The sequence below is a fragment of the Pelophylax lessonae genome (genome assembly GCF_965119305.1).
Source record: "Pelophylax lessonae genome assembly, chromosome: 8".
NCBI classification, from domain to species: Eukaryota; Metazoa; Chordata; class Amphibia; order Anura; family Ranidae; genus Pelophylax; species Pelophylax lessonae.
The window spans coordinates 14,230,437-14,254,163 of NC_138775.1; the positions used below are offsets into that span (position 1 = coordinate 14,230,437).

The 23,727-nt window shown below is 43.8% G+C and overlaps 1 protein-coding gene across 1 annotated transcript in view; it reads right to left on the minus strand.

Moving 5' to 3' along the window:
• PLXND1 (plexin D1) overlaps positions 1-23,727 on the minus strand; it is a 240,597-nt gene that overhangs the window by 130,823 nt on the left and 86,047 nt on the right. The window contains exons 2-6 of the mRNA XM_082265543.1: positions 22,169-22,345; positions 11,432-11,563; positions 8,881-8,981; positions 4,170-4,299; positions 1,105-1,279 (exon numbers count right to left, since the gene is read on the minus strand). Coding sequence (XP_082121669.1) covers positions 1,105-1,279; positions 4,170-4,299; positions 8,881-8,981; positions 11,432-11,563; positions 22,169-22,345 — 715 coding nt within the window. The remainder of the gene's footprint in view (positions 1-1,104; positions 1,280-4,169; positions 4,300-8,880; positions 8,982-11,431; positions 11,564-22,168; positions 22,346-23,727) is intronic.

Below are 23,727 nucleotides of genomic sequence, written 5' to 3' on the forward strand. Positions count from 1 at the left end.
TGTCAGTGGAAGGAATAGTGCCCCATCATTGGTGTCAGTGGGAGGAATAGTGCCCCATCATTGGTGTCAGTGGAAGGAACAGTGCCCCATCATTGGTGTCAGTGGGAAGAATAGTGCCCCATCATTGATGTCAGTGGGAGGAATAGTGCCCCATCATTGGTGTCAGTGGGAGGAATAGTGCCCCATCATTGGTGTCAGTGGGAGGAATAGTGCCCCATCATTGGTGTCAGTGGGAGGAATAGTGTCCCATTATTGTTGTCAGTGGGAGGAATAGTGTCCCATTATTGTTGTCAGTGGGAGGAATAGTGCCCCATCATTGTTATTAGTTTATGGAATAGTGTCCCATCATTGGGAGGAATAAAGGCTAGCAAAGAACCACAGTTTTGAGACCACTGTTCTATAACTACTTTGTCAGATTGAAAATGGGGATGGAGAGCTAGGAATGCGCACGGGTGCAAATTCCTAGTTCTCTGCTGGAACTTTCATGAACCTCCTCATGGCAAAAGGCATATGAGCTGAAATAGAAGCTATTCAAGATCTCTCTTTCTGGAATTGCCAGTTGCCTGGCTGTCATAATCTAGTACTTCCACAGTGACTGACCAGGAACAGGGAGTCCTGATTCTGTTATGACATCACTGACTGCATGCATATTCCAGGCACTGAAGATTGGAAATCTGGTAGTAAAATAACCTTTTCAGAAAGTCAGTAATGGCAGCCTTACAATTTCTCCAGGACACTGAGTAGATTACTGAAATCACTGTCAGGTCATTGATTGATTTTACTGGCTGTTTCATTGTGGTTGTGATTATTCCCCAAGCCAACAATTAGAGGTCACACACAGAAATCCATTAGGAAACACCGTGGAGAATTACCATGGTAATAAGCCAAATTATCATTGCAATTTCACGGCAATTTGGATGTTAACCGTGACAACCCTCCGACCTTTTCCTCCTGAAGGGATTCCTTACATGACTACCGTTCAAATATCTGCAGCCAATTACAAATTGAGAAGCCAATAAAAGGTACGATAATTATTATGTTACTAATGTTTACTGTTACTAAAGACGGCACTACAGCTGCCAAGCCTTTGACTGAGTCTTGTACCTTGGTTGGCGGGGAATTCTGGGAATTTTTCGCGTGGAAGGAAGGAGCAGTGAGCCCACTGTTGGTCAGCGTCGTTCACAATTGTGGCCGGCAAGTGAATGCCATTCCCATAATCACAGGAAGAGTTCATAAACTGGAGACTGGGGAGGTTTCCAGTGATTTGGAGAAGGATTGTCTAGAGATGAGAAGAAAGGAAAATTATTATAGGAGAAAAATTCCAATAGGAAGATCTATACATCTCAAAAACATTTCACTACAAAGATTTAGAGGTCCCAAAAACATTCCACTAGAAAGATCTATAGGTCTCAAAACATTGCACTAGAAAGATCTATAGGTCCCAAAAACATTCCACTAGAAAGATCTATAGGTCTCGAAAACATTCCACTAGAAAGATCTATAGGTCTCAAAAACATTCCACTAGAAAGATCTATAAATCCAAAAAACTTTCAAATAGTAAAAGCTATAGATTCCAAAACATTCTGTTAGGATGAACCATAGATCCCAACAACATTTCACTAGAAAGACCTATAAATCTAAAAAAAAACTTTCTAATAGGAAAAGCTATGGATTCCAAAACATTCTGTGAGGATGATCCATACATCCAAAAACATTTCACTAGAAAGATCCCTAAAGCCCATACACATTCCCCTAGAAAGATCTATAGATCCCAAAACATTCCAATAGGAAAAGCTATAGATTTCAAAACATACTGTTAGGATGATTCATAGATCCCAAAAACATTTCATGAGAAAGATCTTTAAAGCCCAAAAACATTCCACTAGAAAGATCTATAAAGCCCAAAAACATTCCACTAGAAAGATCTATAGATCTCAAAACATTCCAATAAGAAAAGCTATAGATTCCAAAGCATTCTGTTAGGATCATCCATAGATCCGAAAACATTTCACTAGAAAGATCCCTAAAGCCCAAAAACATTCCACTAGAACGATCTATAGGTCCCAAAAACATTCCACTAGAAAGATCTATAAATCCAAAAAACTTTCAAATAGTAAAAGCTACAGATTCCAAAACATTCTGTTAGGATGAACCATAGATCCCAACAACATTTCACTAGAAAGACCTATAAATCTAAAAAAAAACTTTCTAATAGGAAAAGCTATGGATTCCAAAACATTCTGTGAGGATGATCCATACATCCAAAAACATTTCACTAGAAAGATCCCTAAAGCCCATAAACATTCCCCTAGAAAGATCTATAGATCCCAAAACATTCCAATAGGAAAAGCTATAGATTTCAAAACATACTGTTAGGATGATTCATAGATCCCAAAAACATTTCATGAGAAAGATCTTTAAAGCCCAAAAACATTCCACTAGAAAGATCTATAAAGCCCAAAAACATTCCACTAGAAAGATCTATAAAGCCCAAAAACATTCCACTAGAAAGATCTATAGATCTCAAAACATTCCAATAAGAAAAGCTATAGATTCCAAAGCATTCTGTTAGGATCATCCATAGATCCGAAAACATTTCACTAGAAAGATCCCTAAAGCCCAAAAACATTCCACTAGAAAGATCTATAGGTCTCAAAAACATTCCACTAGAAAGATCTATAAATCCAAAAAAAAACATTACAATAGGAAAAGCTATAAATTCCAAAACATTCTGTTAGGAATATCTATACATCCCAAAAACATTTCACTTGAAAGATCTTTAAAGCCCAAAAAAATTCCATTAGAAAGATCTATAGATTCCAAAACATTCCAATAGGAAAAGCTATAGATTCCAAAACATTCTGTTAGGAAGATCTATACATCCCAAAAAAAAAAAAAAAAAATCACTACAAAGATTTATAGGTCTCAAAAACATTCCACTAGAAAGATCTATAAATCCAAAAAAACATTCCATTAGGAAAATATATAGATTCGAAAACATTCTGTTAGGAAGATCTATTCATCCCAAAATCATTTCACTTGAAAGATCTATAAAGTCCAATAACATTCCACTAGAATGATCTATAGATCCAAAACATTCCAATAGGAAAAGCTATAGATTCCAAAAACATTTCACTTGAAAGATCTAAAAAGTCCAAAAACATTCCACTAGAAAGGTCTATAGATCTTGAAAACCATACACTAGAAAGATGTATAGATCCCAAAAACATTCCACTAGAAAGATCTATAGATCCTGAAAACATTCCACTGGAAAGATTTCCAAAACATTCCAATAGGAACAGCTATGGATTCCAAAACATTCCATTTGGTGATCCATAGTTTCTAAAAACATCCCACTAGAAAGATCTTTAGATGTCAAAAACATTCCAATAGGAAGATATATAAATACCAAAAGCATTTAATTTGGATGATCAATAGATCAAAAAAAATTCCAAAAAGAAGATCATCAGATTCCAAAAACATTCCAACAGGAAGATCTACATTTTCCAAAAATATTACACTTGAAAGATCTATAGATGTCAAAAACATTCCAATTGGAAGATCTATAAATTCCAAAAGCATTTCACTGGTATGATCTATAGATCAAATAAACATTCCCACAAGGAGATCTATAGATTCTAAAAATATTTCAATAGGAAGATCTTTAGATCCCAAAAATATTATATCAGAAAGATCTATATACGTATACACCAAAAAAAAAACAAAAACATTCCAATAGGAAGATCTATATGTCCCTAAAACATTCCAACAGGAAGATCTACAGATCCCCAAAAAACATTCTACTAAAAAGATCTATAGATGTCAAATGCACTCTAATAGGAAGATCCATAGATTCCAAAAGCATTTCACTGGGACGATCTATAGATCCAAAATACATTACAACAAGGAGATCAATTGATTAAAAAACCATTCCAATAGGAAGATCGATTGATTCTAACAAAAAAAAAATCCACTTAGAACATGTATATATCCCAAAAACATTTCAACAGGAAAATCTATAGATCCCAAAAACTAGCTATAGATGGATCAATGCTGATTAACCAAAAAAAGATCCCACCGCTATTTTTTTTAATTTTTCTTATTCTTTGCACTTTACTGATCTGCACACCGCTGACAGAGGAGTCCCCCACACCCCACACAGCTCTCACCTGAGTCTCAGGGGTGAAGTCGATTTTATCCGGGATAATTCTGACCGCCGGACACTGCTGCACCCCTCCTCTTGGGCTGGTCCAGAATGTGCGCTCTTCAGAATTAGAGCATTCTTTTTGCATGGAGCACCTGAAATATCCCAACATTGGGGGGTGACAGGTAAGAAATCAAACAAATATGTTGAACAATACCAAAGTCCTGAACCCCTATAAGGAACAGATGAAAAATACAGATACATTGTTTTTTTTTTTATATAATTTTTTTATTAAATCCTAAGTGCAGCTAAAATTTAAAAACAGAAAAATCAGCACAAGGGACATAATGTAGAGTCAGGAGGATGTGTCCATTGTGTTTAATCCTCTGCTGTAGGTAGAAATTGAAATTCTGACAACATTTTTGTTATTCAGGGATTTGGATTTATCCGAATTCCCGAATCACAACAGTAACGAATTTCAACAAATCCGAAATAAGTTATAATGAAACAAATTATCTGAATTTAAAAATAAATTAAAATCCAAAATCAAAAATGAACTGAATTCAAATTGGAAACATATTGCAATAAATACAGTAAGGTATAAAAGTGAATTTAGATGATGATTCCTACTTATACATAGAATAGAATAGAATAGAATAGAGTGCTGGAGACAGAAAAACTTTCATTTAATTTAAATATAGTCTTGAATAGCCACAAAGGATATAAATCCACTTTGTGTGCATCAAATGCCTTTGCAAATCCAGATATCGTCTTGTAAATGTAGCAGAGACATCATAAGCCTGTGAAGAGAGCAGAGCTGTGGAAGGGACCCAGAAGGCTCATTCCATTACAGGCTGGAGCGGCCCAGCAGACTCGACCAATTACAGGCTGGAGGGGCCCAGCAGGATTGACCCATTACAGGCTGGAGGGGCCCAGCAGGATTGACCCATTACAGGCTGGAGGGGGGGCCCAGCAGACTGAACCCATTACAGGCTGGAGGGGTTCAGCAGGTTCAACCCAGTACAGGCTGGAGGGATCAGGCTCAACCCAGTACAGACTGGAGGGGCCCAGCAGGCTCGACCCATTACAGGCTGGAGGAGCCCAGCAGGCTTGACCCATTACAGGCTGAAGGGGCTCAGCAGGCTCGACCCAGTACAGGCTGGAGGGGCATAGCAGGTTCGTCCCAGTACAGGCTGGAGGGGCCCAGCAGGCTCGACCCAATACAGGCTGGAGGGGCTCAGCAGGCTCAAACTATTACAGGCTGGAGGGGTCTAACAGACTCAACCCAATACAAGCTGGAAGGGCCCAGCAGGATTGACCCATTACAGGCTGGAGTGGCGCAGCAGGCTCGACCCATTACAGGCTGGAGGAGCCCAGCAGGCACGACCCATTACAGGCTGAAGGGACTCAGCAGGCTCGAACTATTACAGGCTGGAGGGGCTCAGCAGGATTGACCCATTACAGGCTGGAGTGGCCCAGCAGGCTCCACCCATTACAGGCTGGAGGAGCCCAGCAGGCTTGACCCATTACAGGCTGAAGGGACTCAGCAGGCTTGACCCAATACAGGCTGGAGGGGCCCAGCAGACTCGACCCAATACAAGCTGGAAGGGCCCAGCAGGATTGACCCATTACAGGCTGGAGTGGACCAGCAGGCTCCACCCATTACATGGCTGGAGGAGCCCAGCAGGCTTGACCCATTACAGACTGGAGGGGCCCAGCAGGCTCGACCCAATACAGGCTGGAGGGGCCCAGCAGGCTCCACCCAATACAGGCTGGAGGGGCCCAGCAGGCTCAACCTATTACAGTCTGGAGCGGCCCAGCAAGCTCAACCCATTACAGACTGGAGGGGCCCAGCAGGCTTAATCCAATACAGGCTGGAGGGGCCCAGCAGACCTGACCCATTACAGGCTGGAGGGGCCCAGCAGACCTGACCCATTACAGGCTGCCTGCAGAAAACTACAATAGTAGTATTCTGCATCCAACCTGTAGTGGGTGGGGTCTTCTAGGCCCCTCCCACAGCTCTGCTCCCTCTCCTTGTGCAGGGTGACTGGTCGTGTCTCCGCGCCCTCCTGTCGTTTTCTGCAGGCAACCAGTAGTCGGTGGGGTCTCCTGGGCCCCTCCCACAGCCCTGCTCTCTGCACATGCTATGTACAGCATAGTGATGATGTCACTGTTACTTTTTGAAGGTAAAATCTGGGTGCAGAGGAATTTGCTGCACACAAAGTATATTTATATCCTTTGTGACTATTGAGGAATATATTTCAAAGTAAGTTTTTGTACTCAAAGTTCAGTTTTATTCCACACCATTTTTTTTTTTTGTTTTTCAGATGCAAAAGTGAATAGTTAACAAGACAATGCGAAGCCCCGGACTTCTCTCCTGTGTGAATGTCAGCGATCTGATGTGAGATTAACGAGGCTGATTTGTCCTGATCTGGAATAGAGATAAGCAATTATCTGTGTATCAGTACCGCCGCGGCTTCCGCTGACCTTCACGACTCAGTGACAACATCCGAAACTCACGCCGCGGCTCGCCGCATACATTAATCCGCCTCCTAATTAATCAGACGGAAGAACTGCAACGAGCTTGTCACTCCCGCCGCGATTGATATTCAGGCCGTTAATGAGTACATTCGATGGATACAAAGTTATATTGTCATCGTCGGCTGAAAAATGTGATTAGTATGTTTGCCGCTAACAGGCGACCGCGATTTATGGCAGGTGACAGAGCAAGTGGAACTTGGCGGTAATCGGCGAGGAATGATAACAGCGCAGGAATAATGGGAAGATATGGAGAATGGGATATTGGTAATAATATAGCACTTACAGCGGAGGAAATCTGTCACCAAGAAAAGAGCGATTCAACCCACGGGTCAGAAATGAGATAAGGTGGCGCTATGTTGGTCGGCGTTCACAAAAAGTTACTATGTAGCGCTACACTTCCTATGGTTGTCGCCATGTGAACTACTTCCCATCAGTATTATTATTATTATTATACAGGATTTATATAGCGCCAACAGTTTGCGCAGCACTTTACAATGTGAGGGAAGACCAAACAGTTACAATACAATTCAATACAGGAGGAATCAGAGGGCCCTGCTCATTAGAGCTTACAATCTAGAAGACCAAGGTTAGGAGTTACCACCTACTGTCTGGGGCAATTTTCCCCAAACAATATATATAATTTCCTGAAAGCAGAGGCCCTGGAGAATAAAATGGTGAAGGTTTCAATTTTTTTTTTTTTTATGTCCCACGATATTAGAGCAGTATTTTTATCAAATGCAATTTTTTTAGGAAAAAAAATACACTAAGATAAATTTCATATAAAACCCAATTTTTGGTAAAAAATAGATAGAGATGGAGTTACATCAAGTAAACAGATAGCAAACATGTTAAGATTCAAAATTGTGTGTGCCTGTGAAATAGTGACAAACTGTGTTACCTAAAATATTTCATAGGCAATGCTTTCAAAGTTTTTACAGGTTATCAGTCAATCAGGAATGATGCCCCTGGAATTATTGCTCTTACTCCGACATTCATACCTCACTGGTGTGGTGCAACTGATGTTTACATACGCATGCATCTGCATTTGTGCCTTTGTGCAGGGGGATGGGGGTTCTTTAAATTATTTTTAAATATATTTTTATTAAATATATTTTTAAAGACTTTATTTTTTTTCATCTTGATTATTTTAATTTGATATATATATATATATTTTTTTTTTATATTTATATAAAAATATATATTTATGTATTTTTTTAATAATATTTATTTAATTTACTAAATAATATATTTTAAGACTTTTATAATGTTTTTCTTTTTATATTATTTTAATTTGTTTTATTAAAATATATATATATATATATATATATATATATATATATATATATATATATATATACAGTATATATATATATATATATATATATATATATATATATATATATTGTACACTTTTTACATTTTGGTCTTCATGTAACTTTATTGCAAGCGTCACGCCCCAGACGACGTCACATCTGACGAAACCGGTCGGGCGGTACCGGACACCACGCTTGTCACGCCCCTCTCAACGCCGGCTCACTACATTCCCGTGGGACGCCGCGGTTTTAAACAGTCTGCTTGTATTTGTCTGCATACATGTAAGTGGAACCTTTAATAAACTTTTCGATTGTTCAATGCTGGATTACGCTATGGTCTCCCTTTATCTTCCTTCCTATGTGGTTGGCACCTAATACCGGAGCTGTATATGAGCTTTATTGCTTCGTTGGGTTACACCTTTGGATGCCGAGGGTTATAAGCGCATTTGATCCATGTCCATATCCCTATGATTGTGGAGGCAAGAGTATATGCTGAGTTCTTTACCAAGCCTTTGTGGCCTGTCCATTAAGTTGGGGGCCCATTTATTCTGGTAAGCAGCCATCTCTCATTACCTATCACGGGTGTTTTCCTTCTGCCTCACCATCTATTGGGACTCAACCTTTTTTGGATTACAACTTTCCATCTACTATCCATTTTTGGGACTTATGACCCCTATGGACTTTGCTTGTTTTGTTTGTATCACTGCACTTGTTGTTATGACCAATGTGATATATTCATTATTTTAGTTGTTATTAGTGCTACACTATTTTGATACACATTAAAATAAGGTATGTCATCAAAAAAAAAAGGAAAATGTTTGGAACATGGAAGGCATAATATAAGCAGATTTAATGTCAGCTTTAAGCTGGAGGGCCACTTACCTGGCTTCCATTGTGCACCAACCACAATAGGCATCTGCTTCTTGCAGACACTCTGCGCACGTCTGGAACTTGTTGCAATCCGCCACTTTTACCTGCGCCATCTGGAAATAAAATGGGAACGATGTCTGTGACTATAAGAGCCAATATAGCAATACATCTCACATACAGCGTAGATTGTTAGCCTTGTGCAACAGCTGGCCAAGTCAGAAAACTGGTCCCCATCCAGCAGGGGTAGTCACACCTCGAGGGATACTTCATTAGAGAATTGGTGGGCCAGACCATCCAGGTGTGTGCACTCGGCAATCACTGACCATCCAGGTGTGTGCACTCGGCAATCACTGAGCAGCCATACCGGCCTCTGCCAAAACAAACATCACCGCTACGCTTTGCATGTGTTTTGCCTATTTTTTGGCAGCACTTTCCCAGAAACCACCATAATCCATTATTACTGCAATTAACCAATTCAGCTCTCCTCCCTGTACAATCCCCTATGGACCACGGACATTTGTACCTTTCTGCTATGATTTAGGTTTATATGTTATGATTGTATCCAAACTAATTATTGAAATCTACTTCCTAGGGTGTGGAATATTGACTGAACGGGTTGTCAGTTATAGATAAAAGATTCTTATCTAACTAAATCGACTGGAAAGGAAAGATCATTTATCAAAGTCATCATTTCTTCCATCTGAACAATGTTTATATTCAATGTTACTTTGTATCTCCCCTATCCCTTGCCTGATCAATGTTTATATACAATGTTACTTTGTATCTCCCTATCCCCTGTCTGATCAATGTTTATATATAATGTTACTTTGTATCTCCCTATCCCCTGTCTGAACAATGTTTATATTCAATGTTACTTTGTATCTCCCCTATCCCCTGTCTGATCAATGTTTATAAATAATGTTACTTTGTATCTCCCTATCCCTTGCCTGATCAATGTTTATATACAATGTTACTTTGTATCTCCCTATCCCTTGCCTGATCAATGTTTATAAACAATGTTACTTTGTATCTCTCTATCCCTTGCCTGATCAATGTTTATATACAATGTTACTTTGTATTTCTCTATCCCTTGCCTGATCAATGTTTATATACAATGTTACTTTGTATCTCCCTATCCCCTGTCTGATCAATGTTTATATACAATGTTACTTTGTATCTCTCTATCCCTTGCCTGATCAATGTTTATATACAATGTTACTTTGTATCTCACTATCCCTTGCCTGATCAATGTTTATAAACAATGTTACTTTGTATCTCCCTATCCCCTGTCTGATCAATGTTTATATACAATGTTACTTTGTATCACCCTATCCCTTGCCTGATCAATGTTTATAAACAATGTTACTTTGTATCTCCCTATCCCCTGTCTGATCAATGTTTATATACAATGTTACGTTGTATCCCTCTATCTGCTGTCTGAACAATGTTTACATACAATGTTACTTTGTATCTGCCTTTCCCCTGCCTGATCTGCCTCTATCTGCCGTCTGAACAATGTTTATATACAATGTTACTTTATATTTCTCTATCTCCTGTCTGATCAATGTTTATAAACAATAAAATTTTGTATCTCTCAATCTCCCGTCTGAACAATGTGTATAACCAATTTTACTTTGTATCTCTCTATCACCTGTCTGATCAATGCTTATAAACGATGTTACTTTATAAACATTATTTAGACTTGAGACAGAAAGACACAAACAGTGTTTTTTTGTATTTCTCAGCGCCGGTTCACATACACGCGACGCTACTTCCCGGGGAGACCTCCGAGATCGCGGTGTGAGCAGCGCGCCGTGACCTCGGACTTCATAACATTGAAGTCTATGGCGGTCGCCTCCTGGTCGCCCTAAAGAAGCTCCGGACCCTTTTTCTAGGTCGGAGCGACTTGTGTCGCTCCTATTAGAACGGGTCGGCAGCTTCCCTATGGTCACCTCACAGGTCGCCCTAGTGTGAACCGGGACTCAATCTCCCTTCTGAACAATGTTTATAAACTATCTTACTTTATATCTCTATCTCCCATCTGATCAATGTTTATAAACAATCTTACTTTGTATCTCTATCTCCCATCTGATCAATGTTTATAAACAATCTTACTTTGTATCTCTCTATCTCCTGCCTGATCAATGTTTATAAACAATGTTAGTTTGTATCTCTCTATATCCTGTCTGATCAATGTTTATAAACAATGTTACTTTGTATCTCTTTATCTCCTGCCTGATTAATGGTTATAAACTATGTTGCTTTATATCTCTCTATCTCCAGTCTGAATAATGTTTAGAAAACAATGTTATTTTGTATCTCTCTATATCCTGTCTAATCAATGTTTATAAACAATGTTGCTTTGTATCTCTCTATCTCCAGTCTGAAGAGTAACACTGTGTCAGGTAGTCTGTTTTTATGACAGCAGCTATTACAATTGCTGTATTTCTAGAACATTTCCTGGCTGTTATTTGGAGATTTAGGAATTATCAGTAGACAGTTATAAATTCAGTAATGATGAGTCACTGTGGAGGGAAATATGCCATGACTGTCAATCACATACCTGATGTGTGGTCATGACGTAGAGGTAGGTGGGATTCACAGGATCGAAGCGCATGATGTGGTGGACCGGCTCCCCTCGCGCTATCAGAAGGGACTGGCGACTCACAATTTTCATGTCAGCATCCAGAGTGATCTGTGAGGACAAGAAAGATAGACTGAGAAGACATTTCTGTGTCTATGAGCTCTCAATTATCCCAGATTGGTGTCACCTATAGAAGGCAGTCTCCTCCACCAGGAGGAAGGAGACAACACATTTCTGAGCCTGCAGTTTTTCAGACTCTGAGCCACCGCCCTGGCCCCTGATTGCTTTATTGGTAAATATCAAATATGAACGACACTCCCTGAGCTGCCACTCCTAAATAATGAATTCCCATCCATCAACTTACAAAGATTTCTGTAATCCTCTGCAAAGTGATTTCAGGTTTCATCTGGTCAGCTGCAATTCAATATAAATTCAAAGTCCATTAAATGTGCAGGTTCTGCTTCCTTCTTTGCAGTGCTACATACTGGATGCACTTTACTGCCCTTTCTTACAATGCCAGTCTATGAGTTGGCCAACTTATTAAAAACCATGCTCTCCCTGTGAAGTTTATACCGCAACTGTCGTTAAGCAGAGATGCTGCCTGTAGCAATGTGCAGGCAGCCTAAGTTCCTGTATGGGGACACTGTATGGGGACACGGGTGAGTGGGCCAAACGTATGGGGCCAGTCACCTGCCCCTGTATGCTATCACATTAGGATAAGTGGCTGTGTCAGTAAAGGCGCTGCATCCCTATATAGCAGGGGTGGGCAACTATCGATTGCGATCCACCCATCGAACACAGGCAGGTGACAGGTAGATCGTGCCCCTTGGTTGATGACCCCAAAACCTGGAGAGGAGAAGCAGCGGGGGAGGAATTTAGTGTTACCAATGGTCTGTATTTTCCTTATCTGCAGCAGCTGAATGCCCGCTTCCCCTCCTCTCCCTCCTACTGACATTTAGCTGCTACAGGGAAGAAAATACAGCCGATCAATTCCACTAAATTCCATCCCTAATCTCCAGGTTCCTCTTTCTTTTGGTGCCCGGACCCCCTGTGTGCGCTGCAGGCTTCCCTCCGTCCCCTCTCCTGCCGGCTGCTGCAGGGGATGTTTCAGGATGGAGAGCAGGGGAATGAGCTGGCCCCTATCATTTCTGAATGCACACAGTGAGTGATTGGTACCAATCACTTACTGTGTCCATTCATAACTATGATTACTATGCTTCAGTTTGTAAATGAACAGGAAACCCCTCAGCACAGAGCACTTCCCATTCATTCACTGTGCAGTGCAGCTGAGGCTGCAGAGAAAGGGACTGGGGGATCTCTGTCATTGGGCTTTTTCTCTGTTTCACAAGTGAGTCAAAAGTGATATTTTACCAAAGCACCCCAGCGGGGCTCCTAAAAATTGAAAAAAAAAAGTATAAAAATAAAAAAATCCTACTGTTCTACTGACACCAACCTCTACCCTACTCACATCATTCAATGCCTTACTGACACCATCCACTGTCCTACTGACACCGTCCACTGCTCTACTGACACCAACCACTGCCCTACTGACACCGTCCACTGCTCTACTGACACCAACCACTGCCCTACTGACACCATCCACTGCCCTACTGACACCAACCACTGTCCTACTGACACCATCCACTGCCCTACTGACAACGTCCTTTGCCCTACTGACACCAACCACTGTCCTACTGACACCATCCACTGCCCTACTGACAATGTCGTCTGCCCTACTGACACCATCCTCTTCCCTACTGACACCAACCGCTGCCCTACTGACACCAACCGCTGTCCTACTGACACCATCCACTGCCCCACTGACAACATCCTCTGCCCTACTGACACCATCCTCTTCCCTACTGACACCAACCGCTGCCCTACTGACACCAACCACTGTCCTACTGACACCATCCACTGCCCCACTGACAACATCCTCTGCCCTACTGACACCATCCTCTTCCCTACTGACACCAACCGCTGCCCTACTGACACCAACCGCTGCCCCACTGACACCATCCACTGTCCTACTGACACCATCCACTGCCCTACTGACACCAACCACTGTCCTACTGACACCATCCACTGCCCTACTGACAACGTCCTCTGCCCGACTGACACCAACCACTGTCCTACTGACACCATCCACTGCCCTACTGACAACGTCCTCTGCCCTACTGACACCATCCTCTTCCCTACTGACACCAACCGCTGCCCTACTGACACCGTCCACTGCCCTACTGACACCGTCCACTGCCCTACTGACACTAACCTCTGTCCTACTGACACCAATCTCTGCCCTACTGACACCGTCCACTGCCCTACTGACACCGTCCACTGCCCTACTTACACCATCCACTGCCTTACTGACACCCCCACTGCTCTACTGACAACAGCCTCTGTCCTACTGACCCCAATTTCTGCTCTAGTGACACCGTCCACTGCCCTACTGACACCAATCTCTGCTCTACAGATACCATCCACTGCCCTACTGACACCAACCGCTGCCCTACTGACACCGTCCACTGCCCTACTGACACTAACCTCTGTCCTACTGACACCAATCTCTGCCCTACTGACACCGTCCACTGCCCTACTTACACCATCCACTGCCTTACTGACACCCCCACTGCTCTACTGACAACAGCCTCTGTCCTACTGACCCCAATTTCTGCTCTAGTGACACTGTCCACTGCCCTACTGACACCAATCTCTGCTCTACAGATACCATCCACTGCCCTACTGACACCGTCCACTGCTCTACTAACACCGTCCACTGCTCTACTGACACCGTCCACTGCTCTACTGACACTGTCCTCTGCCCTACTGACACCATCCTCTTCCCTACTGACACCAACCGCTGCCCTACTGACACCGTCCACTGCTCTACTGACACCATCCACTGATCTACAAACACCAATCTCTGACCTACTGACACCATCCACTGCTCTATTGACACTGTCCTCTGCTCTGAATGACACCATCTACTGCTCTACTGACTGACATCGCCCACTGCCCTACTTACACCATCCACTGCCTAACTGACACCCCCACTGCCCTACTGACAACAACCTCTGTCCTACTGAACCTAATTTCTGCTCTAGTAACACCGTCCACTGCCCTACTGACACCAATCTCTGCTCTACAGATACTGTCCACTGCCCTACTGACACTGTCCACTGTTCTACCGACAAAGTCCACTGCCCTACTGACTCCGTCCACTTTAAAGCTAGGCTAGCTAAGTTTATATTTTTACAGTGACATTTATTTTATTATATTTCTCCAAGTTTTCATTTCTATATAGTTAGGCCTTTCTGGTTCTAAAAAAAAAAAAAAAATGGCACCAAACCCCAGTGATCTTCGATCTCTTTCACGTTGTTTAGGAAGATCTCCACCTGTCAATGGTTGCCCATCCCCCACTATACAGTAACATAGGCTGCCTGCACGCAGCTCCAGGCAGCTGTAGTCACATAAACTCCTCCACGCTGTACGGACCTCAGCACCCATGTGAATGAGCCCTAAAATTAATATCGCAAGAAAATGCGCGTATTATGCATTCTTGTACATTCGTAAACACCTGTACCTATCTCTATTCTTGAATAAGAGTGCAACGATGAACCAAGGTTGCGCATAGGCACATGTAAGCTGCAAGCGCTTAATCCGTGACTTCACTAAAATGAAAGGGTTAAACTAGCGCTGTTTTTGTCATGGAGGAAATTCAATAAACCTTTTTCCAATTTCATACCCCTCCTCCTCCTCTTCTCCTGCCCGGGGACCCTCATTAATTACCCCCAGCCCATAACCCCGGACCGCTCATTCCTTCTTCTGTGCCGCTGAGGAATACCGAGCGCAAGGGACGCCCTGGCGAGAACCGTTTTCTGCCGCCGCTGTGAGCCGCCTCAATTACCGTCTTCCATTTGCATGTGTCTGATTATTACGCTGAAAGGTAGAAAACAGAGCGGCGGTACACCGCTGGGGAGCGAGGTGTGAGATTAAATACGCCATGTCTGAGATCTCCGATGGGCAATTGTTAGACTCAACCCCCCCTCCCCCCTGGAGGGGATTAGATACAGGGGAGGGGGGGTATTTTATTCCAAGTGTTAACACATTATCACCAGCTCTCCCGGGAAATCACAGCTCAATTACATGCCATTAGCTGGAGGTCAGAGGTCCTCACGAAGCTGCCCGTCGTCTCCGGATTGGATTAGTAACCGGGAGTTTAGGGAGCGATCTGCACCGATAGAAGGGAACTCGGCTTCATATGGAGAGAGTAGAAGTTTGATGAGAAGTGACCTGACGCGGATGGAGAAAAGTTTCCATATCATGAAGGAAAGTATAGACGGGGGTCTCACCGGACAAGGCATATACAGTGGGGAAAATAATTATTTGACCCCCCTGCAGATTTTATAAGTTTGCCCACTTACAAAGAAATGAAGTGTCTATAATTTTTATCATAGGTGAATTTTAAATGATAGAGACAGAATAACCAAAAATCCAGAAAAAAAACACATGATACAAATGTTATAAATTGAGTTGCAGTTCAGTGAGTAAAATAAGTATTTGATCCCCAAGCAAAACATTACTTTAGCGGGGTTCCGGCCTCAAAATCGATAAAATCGATTTTAGGCCATCCGCTTGCTAAGGGGAACCTGAAAAAGAAATGGATAATGGCGATTTTTTTTTTTTTTTGGTCACTTACCTTATTATAGAAGAAAATATACTCCCCTTCCTTCCACTTCCTCCCTCGGCGGCCGCGGCCCGTGCCATCTCTTCCGGTTTGCAAAGACTCCTGGGAGCTGAACGCCATCAGTCCCAGGAATCAATGCGCCTGCACCGGCCCCGCTCGTCACTTCCGGTGCAGGTGCGGTATTCACTGCTAAACAGCTTCTGGGCATGCAAGTGACGAGCGGTGCCGGTGCAGTGCATTGTGGGACTCTGACGTCACGAAGAGGGACGCTGTGGCTTCAGCTGCCCACACCTGAGAAGGCAGCGCTGGAGAAGAAATTTTCAAGGTAAGTATTTCTTCTTACAGGTAAGTGCGACCCGGGACAGTTCAGAGGCTATCCATTGTGGAATGTACTAGCCCTGACTGTCCCCGGGGTATTTTTAGCTACAATTGACCCCCGAGGCCGGAACTCCGCTTTAGTAGTTGGTGGAGAAACCCTTGTTGGCAAGCACAGAGGTCAGACGTTTCTTGTAGTTGGTGACCAGGTTTGCACACATCTCAGGAGGGATTTTGGTCCACTCTTCTTTACAGATCTTCTCTAAATCTTTAAGGTTTATTCACTGTCTCTTGGCAACTCGAAGTTTCAGCTCCCTCCGTAAATTTTCTATAGGATTAAGGTCTGGAGACTGGCTAGGCCACTTCATGACCTTAATGTGCTCCTTGAGCCACTCCTTTGTCACCTTGGTGGTATGTTTTGGGTCATTGTCATGTTGGAAGACCCATCCATGACCCATCTTCATTGTTCTGGCTGAGGGAAGAAGGTTTTCATTCAAGGTTTTTACAATACATGGCCGTACATTGGCCCCTGAATGCGGCAAAGTCACCTGTACAGGCAGAGAAACAGCCCCAAAGCATCATGTTTCCACCTCCATGCTTGACTGTAGGGATGGTGTCCTTACGGTCATAGTAAGCATTTTTCTTCCTCCAAACACGGCGAGTTGTGTTAGTGCCAAAGAGCTCAATTTTGGTCTCATCAGACCACAGCACCTTCTCCCAATACTTATTTGGATCATTTAGATGTTCATTGGCAAACTTTAGAAGGGCCTGTACATTTGCCTTCATGAGGAGGGGGACCTTGCGGACACTGCAGGACTTGTGTTACCAATGGTTTGTTTGGTGACTGTGGTCCCAACCGCCTTGAGTTCATTTACAAGTTCCTCCTGTGTAGTTCTGGGTTGATCCCTCACTTTTCTCATGATCCTCCTTACCCCATGAGGCGAAATCTTGCATGGAGCTCCAGGATGAGGGCGATTGATGGTTATTTTGTGTTTCTTCCACTGGCGAATAATCCCTCAAACAGTTGTCTCCTTCTCACCAAGCTTCTTGCTGATGGTCTTGTAGCCCATTCCAGCCTTGTGCAGGTCTACTATCTTGTCCCTGATGTCCTGTGACAGCTCTTTGGTCTTGCCCATAATGGTGAGGTTTGAATGGAAGAAAGAGATTCTGTGGACAGGTGACTTTTATACATATAACGAGTTGTCGTTAGGAGAACCTTCTTAGGCTCCTTTCACACACTCCGTCCGTTGGACGGAGTCCGTTTTTCTCAGCGGGGGATTGAGCCGCCGATCCCCCGGTGAGCAGCAGGAGGACAGCTGTGTCTCCGCGCTGTGTACGGAGACACAGCTGACAGTTCCCCATGCATCTCTATGGGGGAAATCAGATGTCAACGGACCGTCAGTCCGTTCTCACCCGATCCCAATCCGATCCGATCCGCTGGACGGATGGAAAATAGGGTTTCCATCCGTCCAGATTTGACGGATCGGATCGGGTCGGATGTCAGCGGTCATGTCTCCGCTGACATCCGATGCCCCATAGGAATGCATGGGGGGACCGTTCAGATCCGCCAAAAAAACGGACAGGCGGATCTGAACGGTCCGCCTGTGTGAAAGGGGCCTAACATTGACAGGACTGATCTGAGTACCACATGAGCACATACTGTAGCCAGTCTGTGGGAGCCAGAATTATTGTTGGTTGGTAGGGGATCAAATACTTATTTTACTCACTGAACTCCAACTCAATTTATAACATTTGTATTATGTGTTTTTTCAAGATTCTCTGTCTCTATCATTTAAAATACATGATGATAAAAATTATAGACCCTTCATTTGTTCGTAAAACCCGCAAAATCTGCAGGGGATCAAATAATTATTTTCCCCACTATATCTATCCATAAATTTTTTATTTAGGCCCCATTCACACCTAGCATTTTGTAAACACGTTTTTTATTTTTTTGCACTTTTTCTTTGCGTTTTTGTGAAATCCGGACACATGGAAACCCTATTTTCCATCCGTCTGGAGGATCGGATCAGATGGAGTCAGATGAGAACAGACAGGCGGTCCGTTCTCATCCAATCCCCCTATAGGGGACAGCGGGGATCTGACAGCTCTGTCTCTGCACACAGAGCGGAGACGGAGCCCTCATCCGCCTACTCAGTGGGGATCGGCGGATCGATCCCCCGCTGAGCAGAACGGACTTCGTCGGGCGATGCGAAAGTGGCCATACACTTTAAGATTCCAGCTCCTGGACCCGAAGCCCATTGAAGAATCGGCTCTGGTGAGGACAGCGCTGGATTCCTGGACAGGTAAGTGTCCTTATATTAAAATACAGTATTTGTAGCTGCTGACTTGTCATTTTTTTGGGGGGAAAATTGGAGTTTCTCTTTAAAGGGGAGGGAGGGGGGGGGCGCCTATAAACACGGCTTAACTGCGCATTTTTAAGGCCCCCAACGGCAAGCCTAAACAAACGCTTAGTGCTACATTAAGGCAGCCAGGGTTAGAACCTCTGCTGGGTTTTTATTGCTGTGCAGATAATCTACAAGAATTGTATCTCTTTATTGTGTCCATTTACAAACATTCTTTGGGGATTTGCGTTTCCTGAACGTTATTCACTTTGCTGACACAGAAATGACATTGGTGGCAGAAAAAAAAAGGTGCTGTGCTGACAATGCGGCTTTATTTAGATCGCAGCGTGTTTATCTTCGCAGGAAAAGTACGAAGCGCTGACAACTACACGCGCTGGAAAATACGCAGCCAGAGCCGTGGGTGTGCTTACATATTCACAAGGTAAAGGTGAGACCGCTAGCAAAAACCTGCAGATTCTTCCATCCAATGCTGCCTTCACCTCCGAAGACTGATTTAAAGGAGACATAGACACTTTCTTTAGGATCTTTGTATAGGATTGGAAATCTATTAGTAATTAAACCCTGCTAGCGTGCCCATGCTATGCCCCGCCCATAGGCAAATAAGCCCCACCTCTTCTGCATATGGTGTCTGTAAAGAGGATAAGTTGTAAATAAGTTTAGTCTTGCTTGCAATTTTGTCCTGACAGCTCGGGTACACTGCTATGCTGATTGAGGTTAATACTCTGCTCCCTCCTGTCGGCAAGCAGCCAGTGCTAAGCTGGATACACACTATACAATTTTCTTTAGATTTTTTCCTTTAGACTTACCAAAACCATATAATATGAGGTCAGACCTAAACACTTTTAGTTTGTAGGCAATCAGGCAGGCCCTTGCACTACATAGTTGAAGGTAAAGCCCCGTACACACGTACCGATTGTCGGCCGTAAAGATTCGGCCGACGACCGATCGGCCGATTTTAGGCTTGTTAGTATGATGCTTCCGACAGCCGACAGCGCATTTTCCGCCGAACAGAATCTGTCGTGCAGGCATTAAAATTTTTGTTGGCCAACACCAGAACGGCCGATTGTTCGCCAGTCAGTACAGATTTCGGCCGACAGACAGCAGATTTGCAAGACTGGGCATGCTCAGAAAAGAAAAAAGACAAGGAAAGTGAACCATCACATGACATCACTTCTGCAGTCGGCTGTTGTTGGCCGACAAAATTCGTGTGCAGTCTTTTGCACTTTTCAACAGACAAGACAGCCCTCAGACAAAAGACGGCCGATCGTTCGGCCGACGATCGGTACGTGTGTACGGGGCTTTAATCTAAAGAAAATCTAACAAAAGTTGTATAGTGTGTATCCAGCTTTAGACGAACAGAGCTGTTCAATGCAGAAGAGTCTGAATGGCTCACAGTGCTGGTCCTCCCCACCTAACATGCAGACAGATCCAGATACTTATACCAGGTGTACCTAAAAATGCATTGCATAGTATGGTTAACCTCTTCAATACCGGGCACTTTCACCCCCTTCCAGCCCAGGCCAATTTTCAGCTTTCAGCGCTGTCGCATTTTGAATGACAATTGCACGGTCATGCAACAGTGTACCTATATGAAATTTCTATCATTTTTTTGAGACATATAGAGCTTATTTCTTGCTAAACAAATGAAAAAAGTCAGAACATTAAAAAAAAAAAAACAAAAAACATTTTTCTCAGTTTCTTTTATACAATTTTGTAAATAAGTAATTTTTCTTCTTCACTAATGTGCACCGATGAGGCTACACTAATGGGCAATGATGAGGCTGCACTGATGGGCACTGATGAGACTGTACTAATGGGCACTGATGAGACTGCACTAGTGGGCAGTGATGAGGCTGCACTGGTGGGCACTGGTAAGGCTGCACTGATGGGCACTGGGGAGGCTGCACTGATGGGCACTGATGAGACTGCACTAGTCGGCCCTGATGAGGCTGCACTGGTGGGCACTGGTGAGGCTGCACTGATGGCACTTATGAGGCTGCACTGATGGGCACTGGTGAAACTGCACTGATGGGCACTGATGAGGCTGCTATGATGGGCACTGATGAGACTACAATAATGGGCACTGGTGAGGCTGTGCTGATGGGTACTGATGAGACCGCACTGATGGGCACTGGTGAGGCTGCTATGAAGGGCACTGATAAAGCTGCACTGATGGGCACTGGTGAGGATGCTATGATGGGCACTGATAAAGCTGCACTGAAGGGCACTGGTGAGGCTGCACCGATGTGCACTGATAAAGCTGCATTGATAGGCACTAGTGAGGCTGCACTGATGAGACTGCATTGATAGGCACTGATGAGGCTTCACTGGTGAGGCTGCACTGATGGGCACTTGTGAGGCTACACTGATGGGCACTGTTGAGGCTGCACTGATGAGACTGCATTGATGAGGCTGCACTGATGGGCACTGGTGAGGTGGCACTAATGGGCACTGGTGAGGCTGCACTGAGGAGGCTGGACTGATGGGTACTAATGAGGTGGCACTGATAGGTGACACTGATGGACACTGATAGGTGGCACTGATGGGCACTGGTGAGGCTGCACTGATGTGCACTGATGAGGCTGCATTGATAGGCACTGGTGAGGCTGCACTGATGAGACTGCATTGATAGGCACTGATGAGGCTTCACTGGTGAGGCTGCACTGGTGGGCATTGATGAGGCTGCACTGATGGGCACTTGTGAGGCTATACTGATGGGCACTGTTGAGGCTGCACTAATGAGACTGCATTGATGGGGCTGCACTAATGGCACTGGTGAGGCTGCACTGATGAGGCTGGACTGATGGGTACTGATGAGGCGACACTGATGGACACTGATAAGCTGCACTGATGGGCACTGATTGGAACTGTTTGGGCTGCACTGATAATCAAGCTACTGGTTGCTATACAGCATTGCATTTTACAGAGAATTCCAGTGCTGCAATTTGAAAACAAAAGGTAATTTTTAATAACATTCAATTAAATTAAATTCATATATGACTTGTGTTGCAATTTTATATGCTAAATTAATTAGTATTATTTGCTATTTGGCGACTGGCTTGGAATAGAATTTGTTTGGTCACCGAAAACCCCAAAAACAAATGATGGACCTATGTGGATGGCTGGGGCTGGGACTGATGGAAGGAAGTACACCTGACCACTGATTGCCAAGTGTCTGCCCAATGGTGGTCCCCACCGTCCAACAAGCCAGTGCTGATGTGCCCAATAACCCATAGCAGGAAGAATTTCCGCACTTTGCGTTTGGCCGCTGCTCTCTGTTTTACCAAACATTTGGAATGCAAAAAAATTGACTTAATTTCACTGCAACATCAATTTATTTTATATTACCTTCAGAAGCTGTCCACCTGCCGTGCCGAGGAAGGCCACCGTGTAGCCGCCAACGTTGGCCACTGCCACCGAGGTCAGTCCAGGAGCCTTGAAGAGCGGGGTGGCAGACAGAGGCCGATTGATGGTTAGCGGGTGCTGGAGATGCGCGGCCCCACAATCCAACTGTTCTTCCTGCAGCTGAGAAGAATGGAGAGCAGTGTAAGCGGAGGGATGCGGTCACAGGGCCCAGGGCATTCAACCACACAACATGTCCTTTCTTACAACACTGACATCCTCATCTCCCTCCATTTAATGGAGCCAAAATCTACCACCGCCGCTTCCCTGTACGTGACGGCCGGACGCAGGGGCGAGTCAGTGGAGACACATCTGACACCATTAAAGGGGAACTCCGGCCTGTGGCTACATTCAGAAAACACCATCAGAGCTATAAAATGACGCACCAGCAATATTTTTTTTTACCCTTTACTTATTGTTCTTATCACACATTTTGTAATTCTTCTTACTTTTTGTCCCAGTGACCATCACCATCGGGGCAGAAGGTGAGGGGGGGGTGCAATTGGGCTCAGGGGTCCAGCTGGCCACACACTAGTACTGTAGATTTTGCATTTTAGGTTTGTAGGAATATTCAAAAGAAAATTCTTAGCACACCTGATGACCTGACAAATGTTATTTGAGTGCCGGTTCACACTTGTGCGATGCGGGAGCGCTGCGAATATGCGATATGCAGGGGGTGTCAATTAAAAGTTAATGACACCCCCAGTTGCGATCGCATATCGCAGTGCGATCTGCAAGTTCGCACAGAATCGGATCGCACAAGTGTGAACCACTGTGCGATCCGATTCTGATGCGGCTCAAAAAAAGCCTCATGTGCGAGTTTGCTGCGGATGCGCTGCGAATTCAGCCATACAAAGTGTATGGCTGAACTCACATCCGCACATGAGATCGCATGTAAAGAAGGAGCAGTGCGCTCCGAATTCAAGCGATCTCGCAAACCGCACAAGTGTGAACCGGCACTCAAAGTACTTTAAAATTTTGTTTGGTCTTCTCTAAAAAAAAAAAAAAATGAAGGCGGAGTTTCCGTGTAAGAACTGCAAATGTATTAAAAGGACAGTAAATGAAAATGGAGAATTTAGCGCTGCACAGTTTGTAAATTATTATTACACGAAAATTTAATAAAAGATTCTTTTTAGGTAACATTCATTTTGTTAAGATTTATGGGTAAATCTGAAACCTTTTCAGGAAAAGTTAGAACTGAAGTTTAAGACTGCGGTGACACGACTTGGAGGGGCGACCTGTGCACCGCGACCTCGGCTTCATATAATTGAAGTCAATGCAAGTCGCCTCCAGGTCGCCCCAAAGTAGTACAGGACCCTTTTTCTAAGTCGGAGCTACTTGTGTCGCTCCTATTAGAATGGATCCTGTACTATTCAATGGCGAGCGACCCACCGCGACAAGTCGCGCTAGTGTGAATGGGGACTAAAGCGTAACTCCACTTTTATTGGGGGGAAAATCATTCACCTCTGGGAGATCTTTGTACATTGCAAGGATTATAACAAACT